The sequence below is a fragment of the Rhinolophus hipposideros genome (genome assembly GCF_964194185.1).
Source record: "Rhinolophus hipposideros genome assembly, chromosome: 7".
NCBI lineage: Eukaryota > Metazoa > Chordata > Mammalia > Chiroptera > Rhinolophidae > Rhinolophus > Rhinolophus hipposideros.
Genome location: NC_138053.1, coordinates 6,800,445 through 6,827,841, shown reverse-complemented (window position 1 = coordinate 6,827,841; position 27,397 = coordinate 6,800,445). Strand labels below are relative to the sequence as shown.

General features: G+C 55.5%; 1 protein-coding gene across 1 annotated transcript; it reads left to right on the top strand.

The window, feature by feature from the left end:
• Positions 1-1,922: 1,922 nt before the first annotated feature.
• On the top strand, positions 1,923-27,128 carry LIMK1 (LIM domain kinase 1). The gene is made up of 16 exons (XM_081054013.1): positions 1,923-2,118; positions 3,897-3,993; positions 10,395-10,533; positions 10,835-10,944; positions 12,147-12,353; positions 16,596-16,701; positions 16,805-16,971; positions 18,061-18,244; positions 18,887-18,973; positions 19,268-19,399; positions 20,566-20,625; positions 20,898-20,963; positions 23,526-23,682; positions 25,292-25,347; positions 25,543-25,700; positions 25,799-27,128. The coding sequence occupies exons 1-16, from the start codon at positions 2,064-2,066 to the stop codon at positions 25,959-25,961; spliced, it is 1,944 nt and encodes a 647-aa protein (XP_080910139.1). The 5' UTR covers positions 1,923-2,063; the 3' UTR covers positions 25,962-27,128.
• The last annotated feature ends 269 nt before the right edge of the window (positions 27,129-27,397 follow it).

The window sequence follows — 27,397 nt, the reverse complement described above, 5'->3', positions numbered from 1 at the left end:
ATATATATATATATATGTATATATATATATATTTCTGATGGAACACAAACGGGCACCTAAAACTTAACACATCCAAGCCAGAGCTCTTAATTTGCACCTAAATTAAGATTTGTGCCCTATCATACACACGTAGGCATATTCACTTATAAATTATATACATAATTGACTATACAAATAATAAAATATGTTCATCACATAACAATGCAAAAGCAGAGTTTAAGAAGAGTGCTCTAAAGATGAGGTAAACAATATTTGAATGGTTTTATTTGTTAAAAGTACAAAATTCCTTTTTTGCTTTCAATTAAAAAAAAAGTTTAATACCTTTGAGCAATGTAACTGAATACGTCAGGTCTGATGAGCCAGTCACTGGTTTCAACGGGAAATGTTGCTGACAGGGGCGCCAACTAGGGATGGAAATGCCAGCTTTCTCTTTTCGCTCGTCTTGCTGCATTACCATTGTCTTCCATCTCTGCTTTCTTTTCAGGAATCTTTTGCAGCCACAAGTCTATGCTGTGAGGATTAATTTTGTTAAAACTAGGTAATGTCACTCAGCTAACCAGGCACAGGTCAACAGCCTCTCCAGGTCCACCCTGCATTGTGGCCCTCTCCTAAGCCTCTTCACGCTGGGGTGGTAACTGCTGCCACCCCGGGACTCTGCCTGTCCTCACTGGTGTCCCTTAACCCTGCCCAGTCCATTGTAAAATCCCCTTCATGAAACTCTCCTCAATAATCCCCACTGAGGGCCAGGACCCTGTCTGAGATATACCTTATAGGAAAGCAACAAACAGTAAAACCATGCCGTACAGCCTCAGAGCACCAGCATGCCTCCTTGGGACACTTGACTGTAAATGCTCTGGGACCATCTGACCAGCAGACAAAGAGAGAGCATTAGCAACAATCTGAATATTATTTTAAAGCCTGGCTTCTTTCTTATTAGAAAGCAAAATTTGAATATTTTCTTCCCTCCCCCAGGTAATTGTTTTGCACCCAGGGGTGAATGCCCCTGCCTTACAGTCCACTGGCCCTGGGCCCTGGCTAGAGAAGTCTAGCAACTGCGATGGCTGGAGCCAGAGTCCGAGCAGTTCTGCGCTCCTTCATGCATGTGGCTCAAAATCTGAGCTCATAGCTTCCAGGGTAGTGGGGTGAAGTGCGAGGGCGGTCCCAGGGGAGATAGGGTCACCCCCTCCCCAGATGGCAGAGTAGGATTCTCTGCTTCTAGGCAGGTGCTCCACCTTTCCGTGCTGGACTACAGGGAAGCGCCCAATTCCTCTGGCCGCTTCACTCAGCCAAACCCCGGTTCAGCTGTGACCGTCCTGAACGCTGAGCAGAGCAGCGCCAGCATCAGGTCGCCGCGCTGGGAAGAGCAAACCTCTGAGCACATCGATGGCGGGCTGGCAGGTCCTCCCCCAGGGCCTGCGCCGTCAGCGCCCCGCCTCGCCCGGGAGGGCCTGAGATTTGGGCCGTGGCCTTCCCGCCTCTCCTCCCACGCAGGCCTCAGAGCGCGAGAGGACCTAAGCCGCACCCCACCCCGAGGAAACCGCCAAGGTCTCAGGGTCCACAACGTCTCCTCCACCCAGCTCGCTCGAGTCAGAGGCGCTCCCCGCGGGGAAATTGAGGCCCCTTCGCGAGGCTCCTAAGCGCGCCTAGGCTGCCGCCCCGCAGCACGCCTCCCCCCCGGCCTCCTCCGCCTCCCGGCTGCGGGCAGTCGTGGCTCCGGAGAGATGAATGAAGTGGGGGAGGAGTCGGGGGTGGGCCGCGCCGAGGGCGGGGGGCGGGGCCGCGCAGGGCAGTTCCCGCTTGCCCGCCCGCCCCGCCCCCTGCCGCAGCCCTGAGGCCCCGCCCCGGCCCGCCCCTCCGCTCCCTCCCCAGGCCGCCGCGGCGCGGAGCCGGTGCCGGAGCCGGGGTCCTAGAGACGGCGGCGGCCCCGCTAGCCCCGAGCCCACGCCGGCCCGGCCCGCGCTCTCCGCCTCCGCCTACCGGGCGGGCGGCGGCAGCGGGCGAGTTCGCCGGGCCCGGGCCGCCCCCAGCCGTAGCCCCGCCGGGCCCCGCCCCCCGCCGAGTGCATGAGGTTGACGCTACTTTGTTGCACCTGGAGGGAAGAACGTATGGGAGAGGAAGGTGCGCTGGGCGCGGGCCGGGCGGGCTGTTGATCCCGGGGCTGGGAGGGTGGGGCGCCGCTACTGGGGGTCGGGGGACGCGGGAGGGGGCCGGGCCGGGCGGCCGAGGAGGCCGGGTCAGCCGCGAGGCCGCGCCTTTCTCCTCCGGGATGAGCTCGACCTTCCGAAGCCCGCAGGCCCCTCCCTGACTAGCTCCCACCCCGTTTCCCCTTCTTCGGCCCTGGGTGGGCTACCCTCCCACGGCCGGAGGGCCCCTCCTCCCTTTCTTCCCCGTCTTCCCCCATCCCCCGCCCAACGACCACCCGGGAGGCGTTCCAGGCACTGCCCCCCGCCCCCAGCTTTGGCCTCCCTCCGCGTGCTGTGTCCACCCGGGGCTCGTCCCGGGCCACCCCTTATCCAGTCTCTAACCTGGTTTGGGAAGAAAGAGGCACTGAGGAAGCCGCAGCCCTGGGTCTGAGTCGCTGCCTCGCGCCTGCTTGGTTCCATGACCTTGAGCTAGGCGCTACCTGCCGGGCCTCAGTTTCCCCGTCTGTACAGTTGGGGACCACATAGTTGGCCCCGGGTACTGGTGGTTGGGGGGGCGAATGGACAGAGCAGAGATGTGCCTCCAGGGAGCCGTGGACGGTTTGCTGGGGGCCTCCATCCCCTCTCCCTCCGCCAGACCCATTGCCCACCATCAGGATTGGCTGGGAGGATGACTCGCCGTTCATCCCAGCCTTCTCTTCAGCCCCTTTCCCCTTAGTAAGACTCAAGACTTGGGATTGCACCACAGTTAGGGTGTGAAAACCCTCCCCACCTCCCCTAAACTCCCCCAGCCCAGAACAAGGTCGGGTTTCCCCTGGGTTTCCTCAGCCAGGCCATCACATAGGCCCAGCTATGCCAGCCCCTCCAGCCCTGCCCTCCCCTGGGGCTACTGCCAGTCCTCCCACCAGGTCTCTGAAGGCCTACCTGGAGCAAGGGCCCACCTCACCAACGCCCCTACCTTAGGTCCCTGGGTCCTAACGGAGGGACAGGTTGTGGCCTGGGAGCCTGCTGTGTGACCCCGCAAGCCTTACTTTCTCCAAGGCTCAGTCTCCCCATCTGTGCAGTCAGGAAGGGCAGGCCTGGGGGATCTTCAAAGGCCCACCCAGCTCCATCTGGGCCAGGCCCCAAGGATGACTAAGCACGCATAGTGGCCAGCTTGTAGAGATACCAGGCCTCCCTGGAGCAGGTAGGTGTCTGGGAGTGTCCAGCTTGGCATCCCCCGCTCCTGGTCAGGCCACAGCATAGTGGAGGCTCATTTAGGGCCAGCACCTCTGGGTTTTCTGCCCTTTCCCTGCCAGGGGCTTCAGCCCAGAATGCACCAATCCAGCCCTATCTAGTCCCTACCTGGACTTGAAGGGTTCTCTTAGTACCTTTTCCTGGGCAGTCAGGAGAGGAAAGGGGCTGTGACAAGAATGTCACCCGCTGCCTCATTTCTAAATCCGGCAGCTTTCTTTCATTTACTTTGAGGTAAAGAATGCTGTTGCTGGAGGGTGGATATCTGATCCTCCTGTTCAGCTTACAGATAGGGAAATTGAGATCCAGAAAGCCTTGGTAATTTAGCCAAGGTCTCAGCAACACTCTCAGACCTACCTCCTTTCTCCTGCTTGGAAGAGTGACTGCTCATCTTGGGTGCTATGTGTGTGTGTATGTGTGCGCACGAAGATTTGTGCAGATGCCTGTGAGGTCAGCAGAGCAGGTTGGCCATGCACCAAACTGACTCCTCTAAGAATGGTTCCTGGCTTTCCACCCCTGCAGGAAGCGAGTTGCCTGTGTGTGCGAGCTGCGGCCAGAGGATCTATGATGGCCAGTACCTCCAGGCCTTGAACGCTGACTGGCACGCAGACTGCTTCAGGTAAGTTGGGCTGGCCAGGGGTGGGGTGTCCTAGGTAAGGCCTGACAGAGAGGTAACAGGCTTGGCAAGCGATCTGGGAGAGCTGGCCATTCCCCCTAGTGCTGTCTCTGGTTGTGACTTCCAGCAAGTCCTTGGCCTCAGTTTCTCTATCTATAAAATGAGGCATTTGGACTAGATGATGCCTAATGCCCTCTCTGTTTTGTCATTGTGGACCTCCAAGGAGAGGAGGAGAGAAACCACTTTCCACCAGTATTACCAAGGCCTGCAGGCACTTAGGCAAGGGGAGCAGGGGATGAGTAGAGCACCCTTGCCTTCAGGGTGCTCATGTTCCTGCGGAGGAAGGGAGACGACCCGGCCTTGGGGGAAGCTGGGCCTCCTTCACTGGCCCCCGGGCTAGTTGTGAAGAAGCATAGCCCAGACACCAACTTCCAAGTTTTGGAGAGAGAGGTCAGGTGAGCTGATGGGACCCAAAGGTGGTCCTGCACCCCAGTGGGACCATAGTGAGAAGCAGGGGTAGTGGATAGCCTTAGAGTCGGCTCTACAGCCAGACTTGGGGTCTTAAAAGACGTGAGATATCCTGCGTGGGGAAGCATTAGCAGAAAGGAACTCCAGGCAGAGGACCCAGGAGGTACAAAGGGTAGAACTGTGACAGGGCCTGGCCCAGTCAGTGAACAGCAGAGTTCAGTAGAAAAACATTGCAAAGGAGGGAAGGTGAAGTTAGGAGACCCAGCTGTGGTCTTTGGAGCATCGACCAGCTGTGGAATTTATTGTAGGCAGTCAGAACCTCTGACAAGTATTCTTTTTGTTTTTTCCCCCTAAGAATAATGTATAATATTTTCTACAATAGTGGCCAGGCACTTTGTATAGTTAGATGTCGCATTGTTGCCATTAATTGAGACACAGAGAGAGGTTAATTATTTTGATCAAAGGCACACAACCAGTGAGTGAAATGAACACACAGCGTCCATACTGGCTGGTGAGGCCAGAAGAGAGACAGGCACCGTGCCCTGGGGTTCCCAGGCAGGTGTCCCAGGAAGGCAGGGGACTCTGAACAGGCCAATAAAACCACGTGCACAGAGACAGGGAAGTGGGACAGTATGGGCAGTCGAGGGAACGGGAACAGCTCGTTGGGTTGGAACAGAGTAAGCCAAGGGACCCTTTGAGGAAGCAAACTTGGGACGGATTTGTGAAGGGCCCTAAATGCCAAGATGAGGACCTCCTGAAGGCAGTAGGGTGCCGATGGAGGAATTCAGAAAGCAGAAAAGCAGGGGAAAGATGTGAGTGGAAGTGCTGTTGAAAAGTGCCATTCCAGTGGGCAGATGGTAACTTGGCAGGGAAGGGACTGTCACAGTAGTTCAGGCATCTGTACTCCAGGCCTGACCTAGGACTAAGTGGAGAGAATTGCAGATACAGAAGGGACAGTACTTGGCAAGTATTAGTTACATTAGCCATCACTGATTGAGCACTCCTTTAATGTTTCATTAAACCTTTGCCATAACCAAATGAGGTACCCAGCTTGCATTTGTGAGCAATGGAGGCTTAAGAGAAATCAAGCTGGATCTGGGACTCGAACCTGTGTCTGTCTTGTTCCAAATCACTGCAGAGTTGAAGAGGTGAGGGGCCTTGGGGTAGGCTTGGGGGCTGGTGAGTGGCAGGGGCTGAATCTAAAATGGTCTGGTTTTTACCTGAAGAAGGCAGTGGTCTGTTGACCCTGGTGGAGTTGGGGGCTGGGTTGGTGAGGAGTTGTGCCCTGTCCGTATGAAGTTGGAGTTGTGGTGGACTATCCAGGGTTGCAGTGCCCTGCCCAGAGCTGGCCAAGGTGGTCTGACACCATCAGAGATGGGAAGGTCAGAGAGAACGGCCCACTCAGGGCCGTCGCTGAAGTGGTGGATGGGATTTGAGATGGAGCCAAGAGAAATCAGGGGAAGAACGTTAGGAGTCCCTGTGCCTAGCTGGGCAGGGAGATGGAGCCTGGGAGACGTGAAGGAGAGCTAGGAGCACAGCCCTGGAAGGAAAGTCATGGGGCAGGATTCATCGAACCCAGCTTCGGAGCGTCCCTGCCTACATAACCAGCAGAGGGCTGAGGCCCCTGGTGGGGGCAGCAGGGAGAAGGCATGTTCGGGCTGTCCCTGGTGTGATGGGTACTGGGAAAGCTCCCACCGTGAGGAGGGCCCACAGGCAGTAAGGGCCACAGCTCCCAGTGGGGCTTACATGAGTGTTGCTGGCCCGGTGGTGTGTGGTTCTCCCAACAGCCCCGAAAACTGGGTGAGGCCAAGTGTCCTCATCCTATGACAGTTAGGAAAGCAGTTCAGAGAGGAGTCACTGCTCGCCTGGGTCCCATGGCTAACAGGCAGTCAGGTTGGCTCTCAGCGGGATCCCCGAGGCTCTGACTCTGCGTGGTTTCTCCCTGAAAGCATCTCAGTGCCATGAAGTGGGGCTGGCCCCATCCCCGGGCTCCAAGGCCTTGCAGTGGGAAGTTGCTGCAGGCACACAGGATGCTTCTGGCATTAGCACTGGAGGTCATTGTCGCCCCAGGGCCCACGCCTTTCTGCGTTGCAGGTGCCCCACCCCCTGTGGGCCCCACCTCCCAGAAGGTTATGGCCAGGCCCACAGTGGCCCAGCTGCTGCCTCTGGGAGGTCCCTCCCGGGCAGCCTGCAGCCCACAAGCTCTGGGGCTTCGATAGTTCTGGTAGCATCTCTCTGGAGGCTGGGTGGGCTGGCTCGAGGTGAGAAGGGGTGAGCGTGCAGCTGGCACTGCAGGTCTGAGCCTCTTTGGGGGACCTTTCAGGCAAGGAAGACAGACTATCCATGAAAGTCAACATCTGTTCTCTTGGGGACAGCACCAGAAGGAGCAGCTACTTTTGAGCTTGTGCCTGTCCCCAGAGAGCCCTGAGTCCCCAGTGTCTCTGTCAAAGCAGAGGCTCAGGAGCGTGGAGGGCTGAGGGCAGAGTGCCTGCTACAGCCTGTCTGCCTGCACCGGAGCCCCAGCAGAAGGCCCTTCAGCTGCTTCCTGTTGTGGGCCCAGACCAAGTCCTCCCGCACCCACATTGCTGCCTTCTCCTCCCATGCTGGGTGACCACACTGGCCCCACCCTCTGCAGCCTCCAATCCTGAGTGTCTGGAGTAGGATGGGGAAGCAGTTGGTCGGCCCACCCCTACGCGCCTCAGGCCTCCAGACCTCCTGCTGTGGGGAGCTGCAGAGGATGCTGGCCTCGGCCCTGAGAAGAAGGCGCTTCCTTAGAGGGGCCAAGTAAGTGGAAAGTCCATCTCCACCTGTCAGACGTCAGGCAGGGCCGCTAGTGTGAGGGCTGGGGCTAGAGCCAAGTGGGGGACAGACTGACGTGGGTCCAGGCTGTGGGGCAGGAGAACTGAAATTCCTGGTCACTGTTGGCCGCCTGTCGAGGGGAAGCAGGCCGCTGCTGAGGCTTCTGGCCTTTCTGGTACAGTCTCCCCATAAGGCCGGTCCTCTTGCTGCTCTTTCGTCACCTCCGGTGTCCAGGGATATGGCCCTGGGTAGAGGGCACCCCGGGAGGGACGGACCTCCCAGCCCAGTCCTTTCATGCCGTCCCCAGTGCCTGAGCCTGTATGGGGTGGTCCTCTCTGTCCTACCCTCCCTACACACCTTCGGTGCCTGGCACTTCTCTCTTGATGTCCTTTGTGGGGCCGGGGGCATGTGCAGAGCACCCCTCCGAGCCAGGCCTGCCTGCCCCACCTGCCTCCTCTGGCCCGGCCGTGTGGGCCTGAGGGATAAAGAGATGGCCAGGGCCAGGGGCTCCTGGGTGCCTTCCATCACCAAGGCCCATTGAGGGCCCGAGCGCCAGCCACGCAGCTGCTGGATCCCCTATCTGCAATGGAGGTCCCCTTTCTGAGACACAGGCCCAGCCGGGGTGCCCTGGAGCAGTTCTGAGGATGATGGGGGTGGGAACTGCTCCGGGTTGCGTGCGCAGAGCAGGCCTCTGGCAGGAACCCCTTATGTTCTCTTTGGGGTCCAGGGTTTGAGGATGCCTGGCCTGGGCCCTCAGAGAGCCTGGAGGTTAATGACAGAGACTGGTGGGGCAGTGGGGGTTGGGGGCACGCCAGCGAGGCCTCTGAACAGGCTTCGAGGAAGTGGTGACCAGGTTGCGATTGCACTCAGCGCCGGGCCATCCAGGGCTGCTAGGTGATGAGTGTGTGTGAAGGAGTGGAGAAGCAGGGGTTTGCAGGCGGGAGAAGAGCATCCTCTCCCCTGGAGGAAGGCAGATGCTCCTCAGCCCGGACCAACCCACCCCCGGGGAGACAGGCAGGGGCCCTGCGTCCTGCAGCCCGAGAGTGAGGGGGAGACTCCTGTGGTGACACTCTTGTGACGCAATGTGTCTGATCCGTGGAAGGACGAAGTGAATCACTAATCAGCGCAGAGCGTGGGGGGAACTCCCCAAGGTCACGGTGCAGTGAGATGCAGTGAGGTGCAGAGCTTGCGCTGCCTCTGCAGAGCCCACTCTTCCTGCTGCGCACCTTCCGGCTGTGTGAGAGCCTCTGGGGACCTGCCCCCATCCCTGGACGCCCTCCCCCTGTGGGGCCTGGTGCCCCTTCGGACCGGTTCCCCTTCAGTGTGGTGGAGTTGGATGCCCGCCCCCTGCTCGAGCTGGAGTAAGGCGGCAGGAAGGGCTGCGGAGGCAGCGGATGACATCATGGCTCTGGTCCAGCCGCTGCCGCCTCTCACATCCCAGGGCCGTCTCTGACACCCTCCCTCCCAGCGCCCGTCTCATAGACAGAGCTCATTAGATCCCCCTTCCCTGAGTGCACACTGTGCTTCTGTGATCCCCCTGTGCTTCTGAACCCTGGCATTTTGTGCCTTCCCTGCCCCTGGCAGTGGTCCCCACCCCCTTTCCCTCAGGCTCCCAGACAATGGGGAACTGGTTGGATCCTCTTAAAGGAACAGTGTCCCACCGGCCCTCTTGCTGCTGCCTTTTCCCTCCTCCTTGTTTATCCCCAGTCAGTGAATGCAGTCAAGAGCAGGCTACAGTAGAGTGGAGGGTTCCCTGTGGGATGGGGCTCAGTCAGGTCCCAGTCTTTCCTGCCCTCTTCTCTCCTGGCTTCTTTTCCTACTGAGCTGTAAGCTCTGAGCATGGGTCCTTCTGTCACTGTGTGACCTTGGCACGTCACCCAGGGCCCAAACAGTAGCAGAGCCAGACAGATTTTCTGCATGGTATGTACTCTGGCCCCTAGGACCCTGGGTCAGACTCTTGAAAACATGCCCTGGAGGCTCATTGGGGATCCAAGTTTCTGCATTTGCCCATCTGACTTATCTGGGCTGCTGGTGCCCACCCCAGTGGGACAAACACTTGGGTGGAAAGAAACCAGGCATATTGGTCTAGTTCTGGGCCTGTGGGCTGACACCTAGAAGCTGGTACGTCACTCCTCCCCGTCTGCCCTCCAGGGGCCCCACCAGCCAGGCCTCCCTGGTATCCCCTGGTTATGGAGCAAGGGGATCCTGGCCTTGCTGACCCCGCACATCCAAGCATTCTCCATAGAGCACAACTGCTCTTCTGAGGGAAGGTATAGGGAGTAAAGCCCTGGTTGAGCTGGAAGGAGGGGCTGTGCCGCACTGCCCCTGACTCCCCCTTCTTGTGACTGACAGCACCGAGGGCTGGCGGGGGTCTAGGAGAACACCACACCCCCTGTCTGCCTGCTCCTGGCTGGTTTCTACTGAGCTGAGCGCCTGCCTCATGTCTTAGTGGAACAGGAAGTAGCTTTGTGTAACCTTGGGCCACTAAGACACTCAAGCTCGTCGGCCTCATCTCTGCAATGAGGATGGTTGTGTCTGCCTCTTGGTGGCCGGTGAGGATTAAATAAATTTCACCAAGACACTGGGAAAGTGCTAGCCTTTGGTAGGTCTTCACAGCCCCAGCGGGTCACTTTCATCTACATCAGCTGTCTCGAGTTCCCTCCACATCGCTGGGATGGGGGAGCGGGAGGGAGAAGAAGCAGACTAGACTCAAGGAGTAGGGCCTATGGTTTGTTCAGGCACCTCAGTCCTGGGCTCCCTAGTTACTTTCTCCACCTGACTGGTGACCAAGAGCAAGTGGTTTGCCCTCTCTGGCCATCTTCCTTGCATGATAAGGGACAGGGTCTCAGATGAGGAGCACCGCTTACCTGGGGCTAACAGGTGGACCAGATGCTCTGGGCGCAGAATTGCTATGGGTGGTTGTGCAGGCTGTGCACTGAACAAAGGTTTCTGGCCAAGGGGGTGCTGAGTCCATCCGACTCCACTTTCTGAGCCCTGTGCTCCAGTGCAGGCTGCCTCTGCCCGGAGGGCACACCTTTTTCTAGTGTTCACAAAGGCGCCTATAGACTATGGCAAGGCCCAGCTGTGGGGAGGGGTGGGAGTCGACCCTGCTAAGCCCCTGCTCCTCTTCCTTCCAGGTGTTGTGAATGCAGTGCCTCCCTCTCACACCAGTACTATGAGAAGGACGGGCAGCTCTTCTGCAAGAAGGACTATTGGGCCCGCTATGGCGAATCTTGCCATGGGTGCTCGGAGCACATCACCAAGGGGCTGGTCATGGTGAGCACCCCCCACACATCTGAGTGTGTGTCCTCACAGGTTTCACTGCTCTAGATCGTTCTCTCGTCATCTCTCTCATTCTTTGCACTGGTTCTCTCATTTCCCCATGCCTTCTTAGCCCATTTGTCTGTGTCCCCCAGCCCCCTATCTTTGGAGCCAGCTCTGACCAAGAGCTCAGTAGCTCGCTCATCAGGCCCCCTAATTTTGTTTGGGGCTGCCATTCTGAAGAGAAGGCCAAGGGGAGGTGATATGGGGGCTGAAGGGGCTGCTAAGCTGGGTTTTCCCCCCACATCCCTGTCAGGTGGCTGGGGAGCTGAAGTACCACCCCGAGTGCTTCATCTGCCTCACGTGTGGGACCTTCATTGGTGACGGGGACACCTACACACTGGTAGAGCACTCCAAGCTGTACTGGTGAGTGCCCTGGCCCCTTCCCAAGCCTGCCGTGCCTGCCTGACCACAGATCTCCCACACCAGGGCCCTTTCCCTGCCCATGGGAGGAGTCATTAATCAGAGGGATGGTGTAGAAGTGACTGGGAAATATGACACAAGAGTCACACCATCAAAGCCTCAGACGTTCGCTTTCTTTTACATCAGTTACTGATGTATAACTGTAGTGCAAATTCTGGCACCAAGCACCAGAGTTAGCACTGACCCTGCAAGTTCAGGGCCAGTCTCCAACAAGACCCCCTTGCTTCAGACAAGTTCAGAGGTCCCTAGGCCACTCCCACTTCAGACCAGCGGGCTACAGATCAGGGATTTCCCAACCCCTCTCAGGTTTGGTAATTTGCTAAATGACTCACAGAACTCAGGAAGTACTATATATACTTAGGATTAGTTTCAAGGGTACTAATCAGGGTCAGCCAGATGGAGAGACCAAAGGGCAAGGTCTGAGTGTCCCGAATATAGAGGTTCTGTGCATTCTGCCTATGGAATTAAGACATGTGACCCCCTTCCCCTGGAATCCCCTGAGTCTTTATTGGGGCTTCATTACGTAGGCAAAATTTATTGAATGATTGGGCACGTGATTGAACTCAATCCCCAGACCCCCTCCCCTCTTCAGAGGTCAGACTGGATCAAAGCCCCAACCTTCTAATCACACAGTTGGTCTTTCCGGTGACTAACTCCCATCCTGAGTCATCTAGTTAACATAAACTCAGGTGTCATCTGAGGGGCTCATGGAAAACACACTCTTATTCCAAGGATTCAGACTCTCTTTCCCAGGAACCAGGGACAAAGAACAGATAAATTCTTTATTTTACAATGCTGATAAAGCTGGATACGAGGGCAGCATGGCTTGATCCCAGATGGACTTTTAATGACTTACTCCTGAACTGGATTTATCCCCAGGCCTTTTTCTGGCCAGCTTACAGCATAACAGAGAGTAGACAAACCCGGAATGGCTGAGCGCCAGAGGGGCAAGGGCAGGGCTGGGCATGTTTAGTTCCTGTTCCTAGTCTGTAGGTAGCTAAGACCCACCTCCTCTCAAGTGAAGCTGGGGAGGGGAAAACAGCCTGGGGCTGACGGGGGGTGGGAGGTGGGGGGTGATTCTGGTGACTGCGCTGAGGCTCTTTTCTTCCCACTCTTTGTGTCCCCACTGCCTGTGGCTCTTGCAGTGGGCACTGCTACTACCAGACTGTGGTGACGCCTGTCATCGAGCAGATCCTGCCTGACTCCCCCGGTTCTCACCTGCCCCACACAGTCACCCTAGTATCCATCCCAGCCTCAGCTCATGGAAAACGTGGCCTCTCGGTCTCCATCGACCCCCCTCATGGCCCATCGGGTTGTGGCACAGAGCACTCCCACACCGTCCGCGTCCAAGGGTGAGTGACGGGCCTGCAAGCTGCAGCTGGTATGGCTGTGCCCATGGAAGCTTTAGATGGGTGGCCAGCTGGGGCCGGGGCCACTGAAAACAGGTGAGCGTTTAGGGACAGATTGAGCCCAGGTCACACAGCCTGGTATACTAGGTGCCTGGCCTAACAACCATTACAAATGCAATATAAAATATTTTAAACATTTTCTTTAATTCATGTATGATGCAATAATAAAGAGGACTAACGAGGTCAGGACTAAGTGAAGGACAGAGCCCAGGGGTGTCATCAGAATATTGAAGGCAGCCATGCCTAGAGGACAAATCTAAATTAGGTGAACTTAAGCTTCAATTTTCAAGTTCTTTCATGGCTGGGCCTCTTAAAGCCTTGACCTGCTAAGGAAGCTAGTCCAGTAAGAGAACTACACCCTCACCTATAAGCTGAGACCTCAGAAGGGCTCTCAAGGTGAGAATGAATGAGAAGTGAACCACACCTTCTATCAGCCCCCTGCTCTCAGCTGTAAAATAAACTGATTTGAACCTGAATGAAAGGGGAGAGGGAATCTGAGAATTCATGAACTTGGGATTGCACACCAAATTCATATACCTGGGTGGTTCAGAAAACCTTAAGGCAAAATTATAAGTTTAAAGTACTTCCCATCTGGTAGTTCTCCCAGGCCCTGCCAGAATCAGAAGCAGATCCTTTCTGAAGAAACCCACCTCCAGGCTTCACTGAGTTTGCTTAGATAAGTGTCCCAAGGAAGGTGAGCAATTCAGTCAAAAATCACTGAACATAAAAGGAAGCAAGGCACTGGGAGTCAGCAGAAACAACAGGAAGCAGAACCAGACCTATAAAACTTTCTGATATTGGAATTACCCGAAACAATGTAAAATAATTATGCTCAATATGTTTTAATAAATAAGAGATGCTTGAAAAATGAGTAAAGAATAATAAATTTGGAGAAGAATAAAATACCCCTAGAAATGAAATATGTACTTAATTAAAATGAAAATCTTTTACAAGTATTTAACAGTAGAGTAGGGTTTGAAATACTTGAAGAGAGAAGCAGAGACACAAAAAGATGAAAACTGTGAGAGGTTAAGACACATTGAAGACAGAGTGAGAGGCTCTAATCATCTACTTGGAATACCAGGAGAAGAGAGAGATTGGAAAAGTGGCCCTATTTGAAGGTGTAATGGCTGAGAACTTCCCAGAACTGATAAAAGACACCAATCCACAGACTCAAGCCCAGTAAATCCCAAATAGCAAAATAAAAAGAAATCCACCCATGAATCGCCCTTGTCTAGTGAAACTGGACACCAAAGGCAAAAGAAATGATATTCAAAGCGGCCACAGAAAATAAACACATTACCTTCAAAAGAGACAATTAGACTGACAGCTGATTTCTCAACAGAAACAATGGAAGCCAGTAATCAGTGAAATGATATAGTCAATGCACTGAGCAAACAATAACTATCAGCCTAGAATTCTATATTTGATGAAAATATCCTGCAAGAATGAGGGTGAAGTAGACATGCTAATTGTACACCAAAAAGGATAAATTTTACTGTACGTAACGTTTTTCATAAATGTAATTTTGAATGGAAAAAAAATAGACATGGTAAGGCAGACAAAACCGAGATTTGATACTAGCAGATCATTTAAGAGAATCCTGAAGGATGTAGGAAAGGTCTGAGATGCCGGGAGGAGTGGAGAGTAGGGAGCCAGCCCACGTGCCAGCACTCTGTGATGCTGAGCAGCTGCCTTGTCCTCTCTGGGCTTTGGGGTCTTGGTCTGAACGAGGAGGAGGTTGGTCACCTTAGAGCCTTCTAAGATTTCTCCAGGGCCTTCATTGACGCCTTGAGAAGTAGTTTTAAATGTGTCCTGTGTCCACACGTCTGGACATGGGAGCCAAGTGCCGGCTTCCATTGGATTCAGTGAACTTCCTCACACACCTGCCGGGTACCAGGCGCCATGCCTGGGAGTTGGGAAGAAGTGAAGATGGTACTTGGGAAGGAGGATGCTGTCAGGCATGACTCTGCTTCTCCACCCCCGCCTTGAGCATCAGCCAGGCCAGCAGCTGCCTTACACAGACACGTAAGCAGACAGACTGGTGAGAGAGATGGGGAAACTCCCAAACCAGCTGGTCTCCGACAACCAGACGGCATTTTAGAAAAGGAGAGCCAGTGGCACCTCCCCCCGTCTCCCTCACTGGAGGAGCATTCTTTCCAGACAACATCTGCTTTCCAATTTCTGTAAAGAGCCACTCCTCAGAAGCAGCCCAGTTTACCCAAAGGCTGCTAACCAGAGTCTCTTGTTTGTTTTAAGCGAGCTGGAGTTGACCACTTTTCATTTTGTTTATAGCAGCATTTCAAGGAAAGTTTGATTGATCTGTGCCCCAGCCCCCTGCTGCCTTAGCAGGAGAGACTGAGGGAGGGGCAGTGGGTCCAAGGAATATACTTTTAAGGCTAGAACCACAAGAAGCCTATATCAATGAAAACATATTCATTGTGTTTTCAACTTTTATCTTGAAATTTAAAAATTTATAGAAAATTTGCTAAAATAAATATATTGAAAACTATACACCCTTCACCTAGGTTTACCAACTTTAATTTTTTTGCCACATTTGGGATGCATGTGTGTGTCTCCCTCTACATATGTGTATTAGTATACATATTTATACTGATTTATACATGTGTACATGTGGTTATTATTTATTAAATCATTTGAAAGTAAGTTGCAGATATTATTGACCCTTCCTTCCCCCCCAAAAGAAACTTTAGACATTCTCCTAAAAACAAGGGCATTCTTTTACGTAATTATCACTTGTATTTTATATGTAATCATGACCTTCAGGAAATTTAATATTGATAACAGGACCTTTATCCAGTATACAATCTGTATGCAAATGTTGTCCATGTCTCAGTACTGTCCTTTATGGCAGTTTCCTCCTCATTCAGGATCGAGTCCACGATCATACATGTCATTGAATCCTTATGCTCTTCAGTCTCTTTTAATTTGTGGTAGTTCCTCCGTTTTTCATTGTCCTTCATGACCTTGACAGTTACGAAGAGTGCAGGTCGGCTGTGAAGTGCAATGTCCCTCCATTTGGATTTGACTGATGCTCCCTCCATATTAGATTTAGGTTATGCATTGTGACTGATCCTGCAGGAGCGATGTTTCCTTCTCTGTGCATCTCACACGCAGTGTCAGTACAGTGAGCCCTTCATTGGGGACGTTTTGCTTTGATTCCTTGGCTAAAGTGCAGATAATCTTCTCTGCTGTAGAGGACTTTTCCCTTTGTAATGTAACCAGTAAGGTACATGTGAGAGATGACTCTGTACATATCCTGTTCCCCCAGAACCTTTCACCAAATGGTGCTAGCATGCATGGATAGTTCTTACCCTTATCAATTATTACTGTGATGGCTACGAAATGGTGATTTCCTCACTCTGTTCTTCCTCCTGCATTGATAACCTGGCTTCCCAATATAAGGAAGAGCTGCTCCCCTATGTGAGAATGTACACTTGATAATGAAAAATTTTGTATGACTCTGTTTTTCTTTAAGTCCTTAGTCTCCTCTCTGTCCTGTTCCCGAGCCCTCCCCCATCTCAGGCCAGAGACAAAATGAACATTCCTTAAGCTTTTATGAAGAGAAGAGGAAAAGCAGATAGTTAGCACCGAAGAGTTAAAAGAAGCAAGTGAAACTGGCAAATTAGCCATTCCAGGAGTTAGCTTATAGCCAGCTAATCGAGGGTGTTGTCCTGTCTCTTCTCTAACTGGCTCAGGGCAGGCTGCTGGCTCCTTCCTGCTGATTCCGGAGGAATGGGAGCCTCGCCTCACCTTGCACAGCAAGTTTGGGAGTCGGTTAGGAAGCCAGGGGATCCTGACTCTTTAGGACTCATGACACTCGTCTGCCCCAAGCCTGCCAGGAAGGTCGGAAGATTGCTCTGTCCTCCGTGGCAGAACCCATGCTCCGTTGAATGGGAGCCCCGAGCACCTAGTGTGGGGTAGTAAATACCTAAGGGTCTGCCTTCTTTCTCCAACTTCACACCCCCAGCAGACATCAGTAAATAATTACGGAATTCTTCCCACCAAGCCAGAACTCAGGGTTCTAGACCATTGCCACCTACTGATCACACAAGATAGAATCATCTGTCCCTTCACTCTGATCTGATCCCTTTAGCTTTGGTTTCCACTCAGGGCTCTAGGGGGCAGGTGGGCCAGGGTCTGACCACTGCTCTGTGCCCACAGAGTGGACCCAGGCTGTATGAGCCCAGATGTGAAGAATTCCATCCACGTCGGAGACCGGATCCTGGAAATCAATGGCACACCCATCCGGAACGTGCCCTTGGATGAGGTATGTATAGGTCCTGAGTCTGGCGAGCAGAACTGGAGGTGGTGCCTTCATGCCCGCCCCCCATTACCAGGGACTCACCTGTCCACACACTTGTTCTCCCCAGATTGATCTGCTGATCCAGGAAACCAGCCGCCTGCTCCAGCTGACTCTCGAGCACGATCCCCATGACACACTGGGCCATGTGCCAGGTCCCGAGCCCAGCCTCCTGTGCTCCCCCGCTCACACTCCCAGTGGGGAGGCGAGCAACTCTGCCCGGCAAAAGCCTGTCCTGTAAGTCATCCCTGTGCCTTGGAGTGTCTGGGTACGTTCACTGACTCTGGACCGCGGGGATGAGACCTGATCCCACCTTCCAGTCGCTCAGTGTGTGTTGTGTGGAAGTCGGCCCTGCAGAAAAGCAGGCCAGCAAGCAATGCTGGGGACTATGAAAGAGGAAGGGCAATGAGAAGTAGGAAAACAGGTGGAAGCAGCTCCCCTATCTGGGGATTACATATTGCTTCCAGGGTGGACCAGCCTCCTGGCTTCATGGAGCAGCAGGCGAGTAACTCAGGATGAATGGAGCGTCAGTTGTGGTTGGCGTGGGAGTGGTGTCGGGGGTTGCTCAATGAGGCAGAAGCTAATTGCCGGGCTTGAGATATACAGGTGTCTTTGGGCTTTGTCCGCCCATGATGTGTTTCACAGAGACCACTCTGGTCCCCTGTGCGGAAGCGTGTCCAAGACCAGAGACAGCTAGAGGGCTGTTGCAGTGATCCAGGTGGGGGGTGCCCTGTACCCTCTTGAAGGGGGTCGAAGGGCATGAGGAAGGAACCCAGAGGCAGCCTGGTCCTTACTCCACTTACTGTGGGCCTACTCAGGACTCCTGGTAAATACTTGGAGGGGAGGGGACATCTTCTGGGGGGACAACCTTTACTCTAAAGGCATGTGTTTTCTCCCTGTCTGCATTTGTCTAGAGCTCATGCCACCCTGTAGGGTTACCTATATGGCAGGTTTATGGGATTCCTGGGCGGGTTGTCTGCCTCTGCACTCGGGGACCCAAATACTAGGAGACAAAGTGTCTGACCCAAGCCACCAAGCAGAGAAGGCCAAAGGCAAACATTCCTACCAAGGGTACCTGAGTGATACTGGGCCTCAAACAGGAAGGCTGAGCAGGGCGGGGCGCCGGGTGCTGGCATCAGAAAGGGGCAAGGGCCTGAAGACCATCCCAGGAGAGCTGCCCTGTGCCACTCTCTCGGAACGGGTGACTACGCAGACAGCACTGATGGGAGTATAGCAGGCAGGAGGAAGGGGGCAGGTCAAGTCCAGGGGGCTCGGCCAGGTACCCACCTGCCCCCAGTGGCACTGGAAATGTGTGTGCCCCCTCAGGAGGAGCTGCAGCATCGACAGGTCTCCGGCTGCTGGTTCTCTGGGCTCCCCTGCCTCCCAGCGCAAGGATCTGGGGCGCTCTGAGTCCCTCCGTGTGGTCTGCCGGCCACACCGCATCTTCCGGCCGTCGGACCTCATCCATGGGGAAGTGTTGGGCAAGGGCTGCTTCGGCCAGGCCATCAAGGTACGGGACATGCAAAGAAGGAACAGGCCATGGATGGCAGTAGTGGGGCAGCGCGGGTGCAACCCATCAGTCCCTCCTGCCAGTGCCTCCAGGAATCCACATGGAAGGGGCTTCTAGACTTCCCCACCAGTACTCACCTCCACCTGGGCCTCCTTGAGCTAGTGAGGTGGAGAGAACCTACTGCAGATAGACGCAGAACTTTATACGGAGGAGGGTGTTGGAAGGTGGCTCCTCAGGTAGGGGATGGGAGGGCAACCCTGACCGACCCTGAGACCAGTCTCCTCAGGGCTCTGGGCTGCTTCCGCCTTCACACTCTCCCCAGCAGAGACATGCGTCCTTCCCTGGCTCACGTCTGACCCCCAGCCCTTGCCCCTTGGGTCCTGGACCCACGCCCCAGCCATGCCCCTTCTCTGCCAGCTGGGTAACCTAGGCCCCTGTTAGGAAACCTCCCTGAGCCTCCGTTTTCTCATCTGTGAAAACATTAAGTCCTGCCCCGCTAAGGGCCAGGAACGTCACGTGAAATGTGTGTGAATGGCCCGAAGCTGACTGTTCATCTCCCTGGTGCTCCTGGGGCTTCCTGCAGGGCCGGCTGAGAGCAGAGCCTCTGTCTGTCTGTCTTCATGCCTCGGTGTCCCCACGCAGGTGACACACCGGGAGACGGGCGAGGTGATGGTGATGAAGGAACTGATCCGGTTCGATGAGGAGACTCAGAGGACGTTTCTCAAGGAGGTCAGTGAGTGGGACGGCCACATCCTCTCCACCAGGTTTCTAGGACCTGTGGTCTCCACTCCCCTCCCCCATGGAAAGGGGGTGGCAGAGGGCCCGGGAGGATGTGACAGTAAAGCCACATGTTGAAAGAAGAGACAGTATCTGCCAGGAGGGCAAGAGGGGTCACCCCACCACACAGTGGGCCCACGGGACACGGAGACTCCTTTATCTTTGGGACTGTGTGTGGCCTCTGGTGGGACAGCAGAGGGAGGAGGAGATGGGCGCAAACAGGCCCCGCCGTTTGCTCCCCACCAGGTGAAGGTCATGCGATGCCTGGAGCACCCCAATGTGCTCAAGTTCATCGGGGTGCTGTACAAGGACAAGAGGCTCAACTTCATCACCGAGTACATTAAGGGGGGCACGCTCCGGGGCATCATCAAGAACATGGTGAGTGCCAGACAGAGCCCTGGGCCCAGCCCCTCCCCTGGGCCCGGCTCCGCAGCTCTTTTGTGGATTCAGCCTCTGGCCTCCAAGGCCCACCAAACCCAGATTCAGAATTGAATAGTGTTGTACAGACTCCATCTAAAGCTGGGAAAATGCTGGGGCCCAGAGAAGGGGGGCAGGTTCACTGAGGGGACACACAGACTGTTTTGGATTAGCTGTTCTGTGGGGCCCCAGGCCAGACCCCGCCGCAACTGCCACAGGTCAAACACCTGAGGAGAGGCGCCTTCCCGTTTCCTCTTCCCTGTGGCCTTTGTTTTGCGTCTGGCAAAACCGAATCATTTTTCCAGTTTGCCATGTTCCATAAAATGTAGAACTTTCTTTAAGTGCTTCGATAAAATTACAGAGCCATCCTTAGAAACGAAGCTTGATGGGACACTTCTAGCACTTTCATGCTGCTGGCAGTGCCCCAGGGATCCAGTGCTAGTGCCATCTTGGCGTCCCCCTGAGTCCTCGAGATCCCACCACTGAGTGCTCACCCCCCTCGGCTGAATTGCCTGGTGTTGCCAAAGTGGTGCCCCTGCAGGCTTCTGACAGATACCACTTCTCAGAAGGAATCCTGTGCTCAAGTATGATTTAAAAACGCGGGGCTACCCTTCTTAGGCTTCCTACGTGCACTCTGAATCTCTGATATGCTCTGATGTCCTCACCCTCCCACTGGAGGTCTCCCGGGGGTGGGGGGTGAGGTGAGAGGAGGAGGCATTCCCTCAAAGGACTGGAGCCCAAAGCCCTGCGCTACTGAGTGACATGGCTGGTGCTCTGCAGGTTACCTGGCCGGGCCCATAGATGTCTGCTGGTCCGTGGAAGTAGGTTCACATTTGTTTTAAACTTGAAAGGAGGGCATTTTGTAGGAGGTAAACAGCTTTTTCTCTCCTGGGTGGCTGGTCAGGAACTACAGAAGAGTATGCCCCACCTTACTGTGTGAAATCAGTTCTGCTGGAAAATCGTTTTGAATTGTTCACCCACGTGTCTTAGAAGGGGCAGGTGTGGGTGCAGCAGAGAGTGGGCGTCATCGGACCCTCTAGGACACGTGCCCTCCTGCCTGCCTCTCACCCGACGGTCCTGCCTCTGTGGCCCCATTGGCCCCTGCTGACCCTTGTCCCCGCCCCCAGGACAGCCAGTACCCGTGGAGTCAGAGGGTGAGCTTTGCAAAGGATATCGCTTCGGGGATGGTGAGTAGGCGCTGGTTCTCACTTCCAGGGTGTGGGCTGGGTGAGCCAACCCCACTTAGGAAAACATTCTCTCCCACTAACCTAAAATTCCCCAAGGAATTTCGAAATGGAAGCCACAAGGAAGTTTTGAGAGAGAGCAGAGAGGACTGAATAGAGTCAAAAAAGACCCCCAAGTGGCCTGATTGGGGCGGGAGGGGAGGTGGGAGCCTCTGGAGCAGGGCTGGGGTGCCTCAGCGCGGCTGCCTCCTCACCTCCGTGCTCCCCGCCCCCAGGCCTACCTCCACTCCATGAATATCATCCACCGGGACCTCAACTCCCACAACTGCCTGGTGCGTGAGGTGAGCAGCCTGGGCCCCGGGGGGAGGGGCAGCAGGAGCCCTGCCCCTTAGTCTCACGACTCTTCCTAACCGGGTCGCTGGCTTGCCTCCCGCTCTCCACTTTGGCCTGTGGGGACCTCGCCATGCCATTTACCTGCAGTGTGGCTCCAGCTCTGAGCCACCGACATCGCAGGTTGTAGGAGGGTCTGACAGATTGATGAAGGAGAAAGGGAAGTATGAACCGTGAAGAACCATGAGCATGGCATTCACAGAATGGCCCGTGGCAGAGTGGCCAGGCCTACACCAGCGGCACCCAGAGCTGCAGGTCCGGAGCAGGGCCTGGGCATGCGGGCTGGAGTGATCAAGGCAGGCTTTCTGAAAGAGGCTTTGGGGGGCCATACTTGAGTAGGGGGCAGTGGGGACGGTGAGTCCAGGCTCTGAGGGGTGGTGATTGAGGGACTGCAGCTGCCACAGAAGGCAAAGGAGTGACTGACCATGCCCACCTGGAGAGGGTTCCCGGGGCTGCTGGAGCAAAGTACCGCAGACTGGATGGCTTGAAGCAACAGGAATGTATTCTCAGGGTTCAGGAAGCCACAAGTCCAAACTGTGCAGGCGTCGGCAAGGTTAGTTCCTTCTAGAGGCTCTGAGAGAATCTGTCCCATGCCTCTCTCCTGGCTTCTGAACATGCCGGCACTCCTTGGCGTTCCTGGGCTTGTAGCTGCCTCACTGCAGTCTCTGCCTCTGTCTTCACGTGGCCTTCTTCCCTCTGTGTCTGTGTGGCCTCTTCTTATAAGGACACCAGTCGTTGGACTTGGGGCCCGCCCTAAGCCAGTGTAACCTCATCCTAACTAATTGTATCTGCAAAGACCCTGTTTCCAAATTAGGCCACATTGAGGTTCCGGGTGGACATGGATTTTGGGGGAGACATGATTCATCACACTACAGGCCAGTCCTGGAGGAGGAGGTTATGCAGGCAGGTGTTTGCCCAGTGAATTCAGTGCAGGAAGAGTGTTTCTGGTGGTGGGAACAGCACATGCAAACACCTGGCGGTATGACATTCAGGAAGTGATGAGTTACTCACTTTCGAATGGGGGTCTTAGCCCTCTGAGAATGTCCCTGCGGCTCTGGGGTCCTCTGGGCTGTGGGGAGCAGTGGGCAGTGAGCACAGAGCGGGTGAGGCTGCCTCCATGGGCCTCCCCGGGAGCAGGTTCAGACTGCCCCTGCTGGCAGTGCGCGTCACTGCAGGGCCCAGCCAGTGTGGCGGGCAGGCAGAGTGAGGACAGCGTGGTCCGGCGTAGCCTCAATCCCAAAGCAAGGACCATCCCATGAGAATCTGATGAGAATTGTGAGCCTTCCCCGCCCCAGAATCCATCTATGCACAACCAAATCCTTTGCCTACAATTTGGGGTTTCTGAGAGCCTGGTGGTTGCCCTGGCTGGTTTCCCTAGAGCTGTTTCCCGTAGAGGGGTCTGCAGACCCCTATACCATTAAATCTTGGAGGACTCGTTGAAAGTGCAGGGTCCTGAGCTCCACCTGAAAGAGATGGGGTAGGAGCCAGCACTTGAACAATCCTGGTAGACCCTGGCCTTCAATAACCACTGGGGACCCAAGGGACCCAGGCCAAAACCCCCTCAATTACCCTTCCCCCTGCTATTACACCTGAGAAGATGGAGCCCTGAGAGGGACTATGTTACCTGAGGCCCCATCCAGGTGGGGCTAAGACCTATATTCAGGCTGAGGTGGCTAGGACCCCTCCCAGCCATCTTTGTAGAGTTTTTTCTAGGTGACTGTCCACATTTGTATTGCTCTCAGAGGCAGCACGGGCTCCTTCCCGTCACAGTGATCCTGGCCCTGGCCCCCGCCTAGCTGGGGCCCTGCCACCTCAGCCTCTCTGTGCCCCCTCCTCAGTGTCCAATCCTAGGGCTGGCAAGTAGGGTCCAGAATTCCAGGGCCCCAGATACCAAGCCCAAGAGGCCAGGTTTCGGGGCACTTGGAGGACGTCCACAGCCCCCTGTCTTGGCACTGTGCCCCAGGGCTCCCTCCCTGTCCCTCATCTTTCAGGAGACCCCCTCCATGACTTCCCCATCGTGCAGGGTAGACAGAGTAGTCAGCATCTCCACTCTGCAGGGTTCAGGACCGGGCCCTGGGAGGGGCTCCTATAAACCTGAAACAGTAGAGCCTGGGGCTCTGAAGTCCTGGGTTTGAATCCCAGCCCTGCCATTGACCAGCTGGATGGCCTTGGGCAACTTTCTTAACTTCTCTGGGCCTGAGTCACCTCATCTGTGAGGCGAGGATAAAAATAACATGTACCTTACCAGATTGTTGGAGGTTGAGAGATGAAATACTAAATGAAGAGGTGGGAGTGGAGCCACACTGGTGTTTTCAGGAGCTTTGGGCAGAGGCTTTTGGGGAAGGAAGGGGTCCTCACCCTGCACCTGAGCCCCTCTGAGGAGTGGGGTGGCAGGCCCCTGGGTGCAGGCATGTGCTGTGGCTGTCTGCACACTGGCGTAGGGGCCCGGCGAGGAGCAGGTAGCAGGTGGTGCTCAGCGCGTGCTCACTGGCCCTGCTTCCTCACCGCCCCAGAACAAGAACGTGGTGGTGGCTGACTTCGGGCTGGCACGGCTCATGGTGGATGAGAAGACGCAGCCCGAGGACCTGCGAAGCCTCAAGAAGCCAGACCGCAAAAAGCGTTACACGGTGGTAGGCAACCCCTACTGGATGGCCCCCGAGATGATCAACGGTGAGTGTGTGGCCCCCAGGCCGATCTGCAGGGACACAACCCCTGGCCGCCTCGCCTCCCCCCGACCCCCCGCCTCCTCTGGGTCCTATATTAGTTTCCCATTGCTGCTGTAACAAATTACCACACTTTTGGCTTTGGCTTTAAAAACACAAATTCTTGTGTGATTCTAGAGGTCAGAAATCCAGTATCAGTCTCAGTGGGCTGAAGTTAGGCGTCAGCAGGGCCGGCTCCTTCTGGGGGCTACAGAGAACCTTATCTGTTTCCTTTCTTTTTCCGCCTCCTTCCCTGGCTCATGGCCCCTTCCCTCCACCAAGGCGGCAGCCTAACATTTTCTCTCTGACATCTGTCGTCACATCGCTTTCCCCAACCCTGCTCCTCCCCCCGTCTCGTAAGGACCTTGGTGATCACACAGGGCTCGCCGAGTAACCCAAGGTCGTCTCCCCAGCTAAAGACCCTTAACTTCGTCACACCTGCCGAGTCCCAGTTGCAGGGCTTAGGACATGGCCGTCTTTGGGGGCCGTTATTCAACCTAGGACAGGCCTCTGTCCCACTCTGTTTTTTATCAGGACTGTCACACAGTGTATGCCTAGGCAGGGGTTATAAAGCCCCTCCACAGACAGGTGACGTGCAAACACAGGGTCAGGGCAGGCAGGCGTGGTCATCTCAGCACCAGTTCTGACGAAAGGTAACATAGCCCCACAAATAATTTCCCCTGTAAAATGGGGTTAACAGCCCTATCTTTAAGGGGTGACGTGAGGATTAGATAAGGTTGTAAACTAGGCAGCATTTAATAAATGAGCGTGGTTGTGTTGATTGTTTTTAACATCGTGAGGTAGATAGTGTTCTTCCCATTTTACAGAAGAAAAAACAGGCTCAGCAAGTCTGAATCAGTTCCTAAGGCTGCTGTAATAAATTACCACAAACTGGGTGGCTTAAAACAAGAGAAATTTGTTTGCTTATATATAATGTTCTGGAAGCTGGGGGTTTGAAATCCAGTAGAGCCGTGCTCCCTGCGGGACTATAGGGAAGATTCTGTTCCGTGCTGCTTCTAGCTTCCGGGGCTGTCTTGGCATTCCAGGCTTGTGCCACATCATTCCAATCTCTGCCTCCACCTTCCATGGCCGCCGCCGCCTTTCTGTGTGTCTTCTCTTCTGTCTCCGTCATAAGGACATTTGTGGTGGAGTTTGAGGCTTGCCTGGATAATCCAGGGTGATCTCGTGTCAGGATCCTTAATCATCTCTGCAAAAATCCTACTTCCAATAAAGTCCCAGGTCCAGGGGTTTGACATGGTTATCGTTCAGGACCACCATGAAGTCTATGACCTGCCTGGAGTCATACGCGTAGCTCGCTGGTCAGTGACTGGGCTGGGCCTGGAACCCCTTGCCCTGGGCTCAGCCTCACCCCCCAAAAGTGTGCTCAGACCTGGTGGGGTCAGGGGCACAGCCTAGACCCTGCTCCCATGGAGGTGGCCGGCATCTGCCTGCAGGTCCTGACATGCTGGCCTGGGTATCCATCCAGGTGGCCCGTCCCTGGCCCAGCCATCGCCACTCCCCACCAGTGGGCGTCCCTGGCCCTGCCTCGCCTGCTAACAGCCAGTCTCTTTGTCCAGGCTGCCGCTATGACGAGAAGGTGGATGTGTTTTCCTTTGGAATCGTCCTGTGTGAGGTAGGTCCCGGGGTGGCAGCACTTGGCACTGGACCCAGTGGCTCCTCTCCACTCCGCCCCCTCTGAGGCCTCAGGCTGGCAGTGTGTAGGCACTGGGCTGCCCACAGCATGCAGGCCCCGGGCGACCTGCCTTCAGACCTCCGTGGGTGGCGCCCGCCCGGAGCCCCAGGTAAGTGCTGCCCTTGTATCGGACAGATCATCGGGCGGGTCAGCGCCGACCCCGACTACCTACCCCGCACCGTGGACTTCGGCCTCAATGTTCGAGGCTTCTTGGACCGCTACTGCCCCTCCGACTGCCCCCCGAGCTTCTTCCCCATTACTGTGTGCTGCTGCGATCTGGACCCTGAAAAGAGGTGAGTGGGGAGATGCTCAGCGCGGGGCAGCCGTGAGGGTTAGCCGTTCGCAGCAGAGCCAGAGCCCCCGTCCCTGACCCCTCCACCTGTCGCCTCAGGCCCTCCTTCGTGAAGCTGGAGCAGTGGCTGGAGACCCTCCGCATGCACTTGGCCGGCCACCTGCCACTGAGCCCGCAACTGGAGCAGCTGGACAGGGGCTTCTGGGAGACTTACCGGCGCGGCGAAAGCGGACTGCCTGCCCACCCTGAGGTCCCTGACTGAACCCTGCGCACCCAGCAGCCCCTGTCCCCACTCCGGAGAATCCGTCCTGCACCAGGTTCCTTTGCAGGAGGTAGCTGGCTGTGGTGCCTTTAGCGGGCACCGGGCACCCAGATCCCTCCCGGCCCTGACTTGCCTTCTACCCTGCAGGCTGTGGCCCCTGCCCTGTCTCTGCCCCTGGCCCCAGAGCGGCCTGGCTGCACACACACCATCACCTCGCCCCGCCTTACCTCTGTCTCGGTGGAGCTGCCCCCCTCGCTTCTCCTTGCATGAGCTGGAGGGCCCGTGTGAGTTGTGCCCTGTCCTGCACCCCACTGCCCTGCCATCCTGCACACACTCCACCTGTCTGCAGCTCCTCCGAGGCCAAGCTGGAGGACAGCTTCAGACTGTGCCCTGCCACGGCTGGGTCCGTAGGAGGGTGTGTGTCAAGGGAGAGGCCATGTTCCCAGGAGCCATAGGGGAATCTGGAGCCCATCACCCCCCCGCCCCCAAAGGTACCTAGGTGGTAGCAGGTATTGATAACCATCCAAACATCCAAATCAGAGAGGTCTGCTCCAGTGTGGGGAGGTCTGTCCCTGCTGGCTAGGCAGCAGCCCTCCTTGCTTTGGCTCTCTTCATTTCTTTATTGCAACCACTTTAGTGAGAAGCAGGTACCAGGCCTCAGGGTGAAAGGAGGGTCCCTGGGCCAGAGCTGCCGGGAGGAGCCGCAGAGGGAGGTGGGCAGAGCGGATGAGGCACGTGTCCACCAGCATCCCAGCCCCCGACATTCATCTCAGTGCCCCTCCTAAGCCTGTCCCCAGACTCCCTGCCACTGGTGGGAGCAGCCCTGCCCGTCCTCATGCCCCTCTGTCCTCTGGGTTCTTTCTGTGTAATCTATTTTTTAAGAAGAGTTTGTATTATTTTTTCATACGGCTGCAGCAGCAGCTGCCGGGGGCTTGGGATTTTATTTTTGTGGCGGGTGGGGTGGGGGCGCCATTTTGTCACCTTGCCTCAGTTGAGCATCTAGGAAGTATTAAAACTGTGAAGCCTTCTCAGTGCACTTTGAACCCGGGAAACAATCTAAACAGGCCCACAAGACCGACTCTCAGAGGTGGGGCAGACCGTTCAGGAATCATGATGTCTAAGGAACAAAACCCAGACTCAGAACAATAAACTCAGTTCTGTACTCCCCCCCAGATTCTGTGTCACAGTGTGTGTGGGGGAGGACCCTGAGGAAGTAGGACACGAGAGGAGCTCTGTGACTGGAAGGCTGGTGGGAAGACAGAAATGGAGGGCTGGCAGAGGGTGCACAGGGCAGGCGCAGAGGTGCTGGCCCAGGGGACAAGTGAAGATTTTCCCAAAGCTGCGTTTAAGGGGGAGGGAGACATTACGGGATGTGTTGCTTTCATTTCATGTTTCTTCCTAAAACATCCATGGTCCAATCAGGAAAACAGAAACCA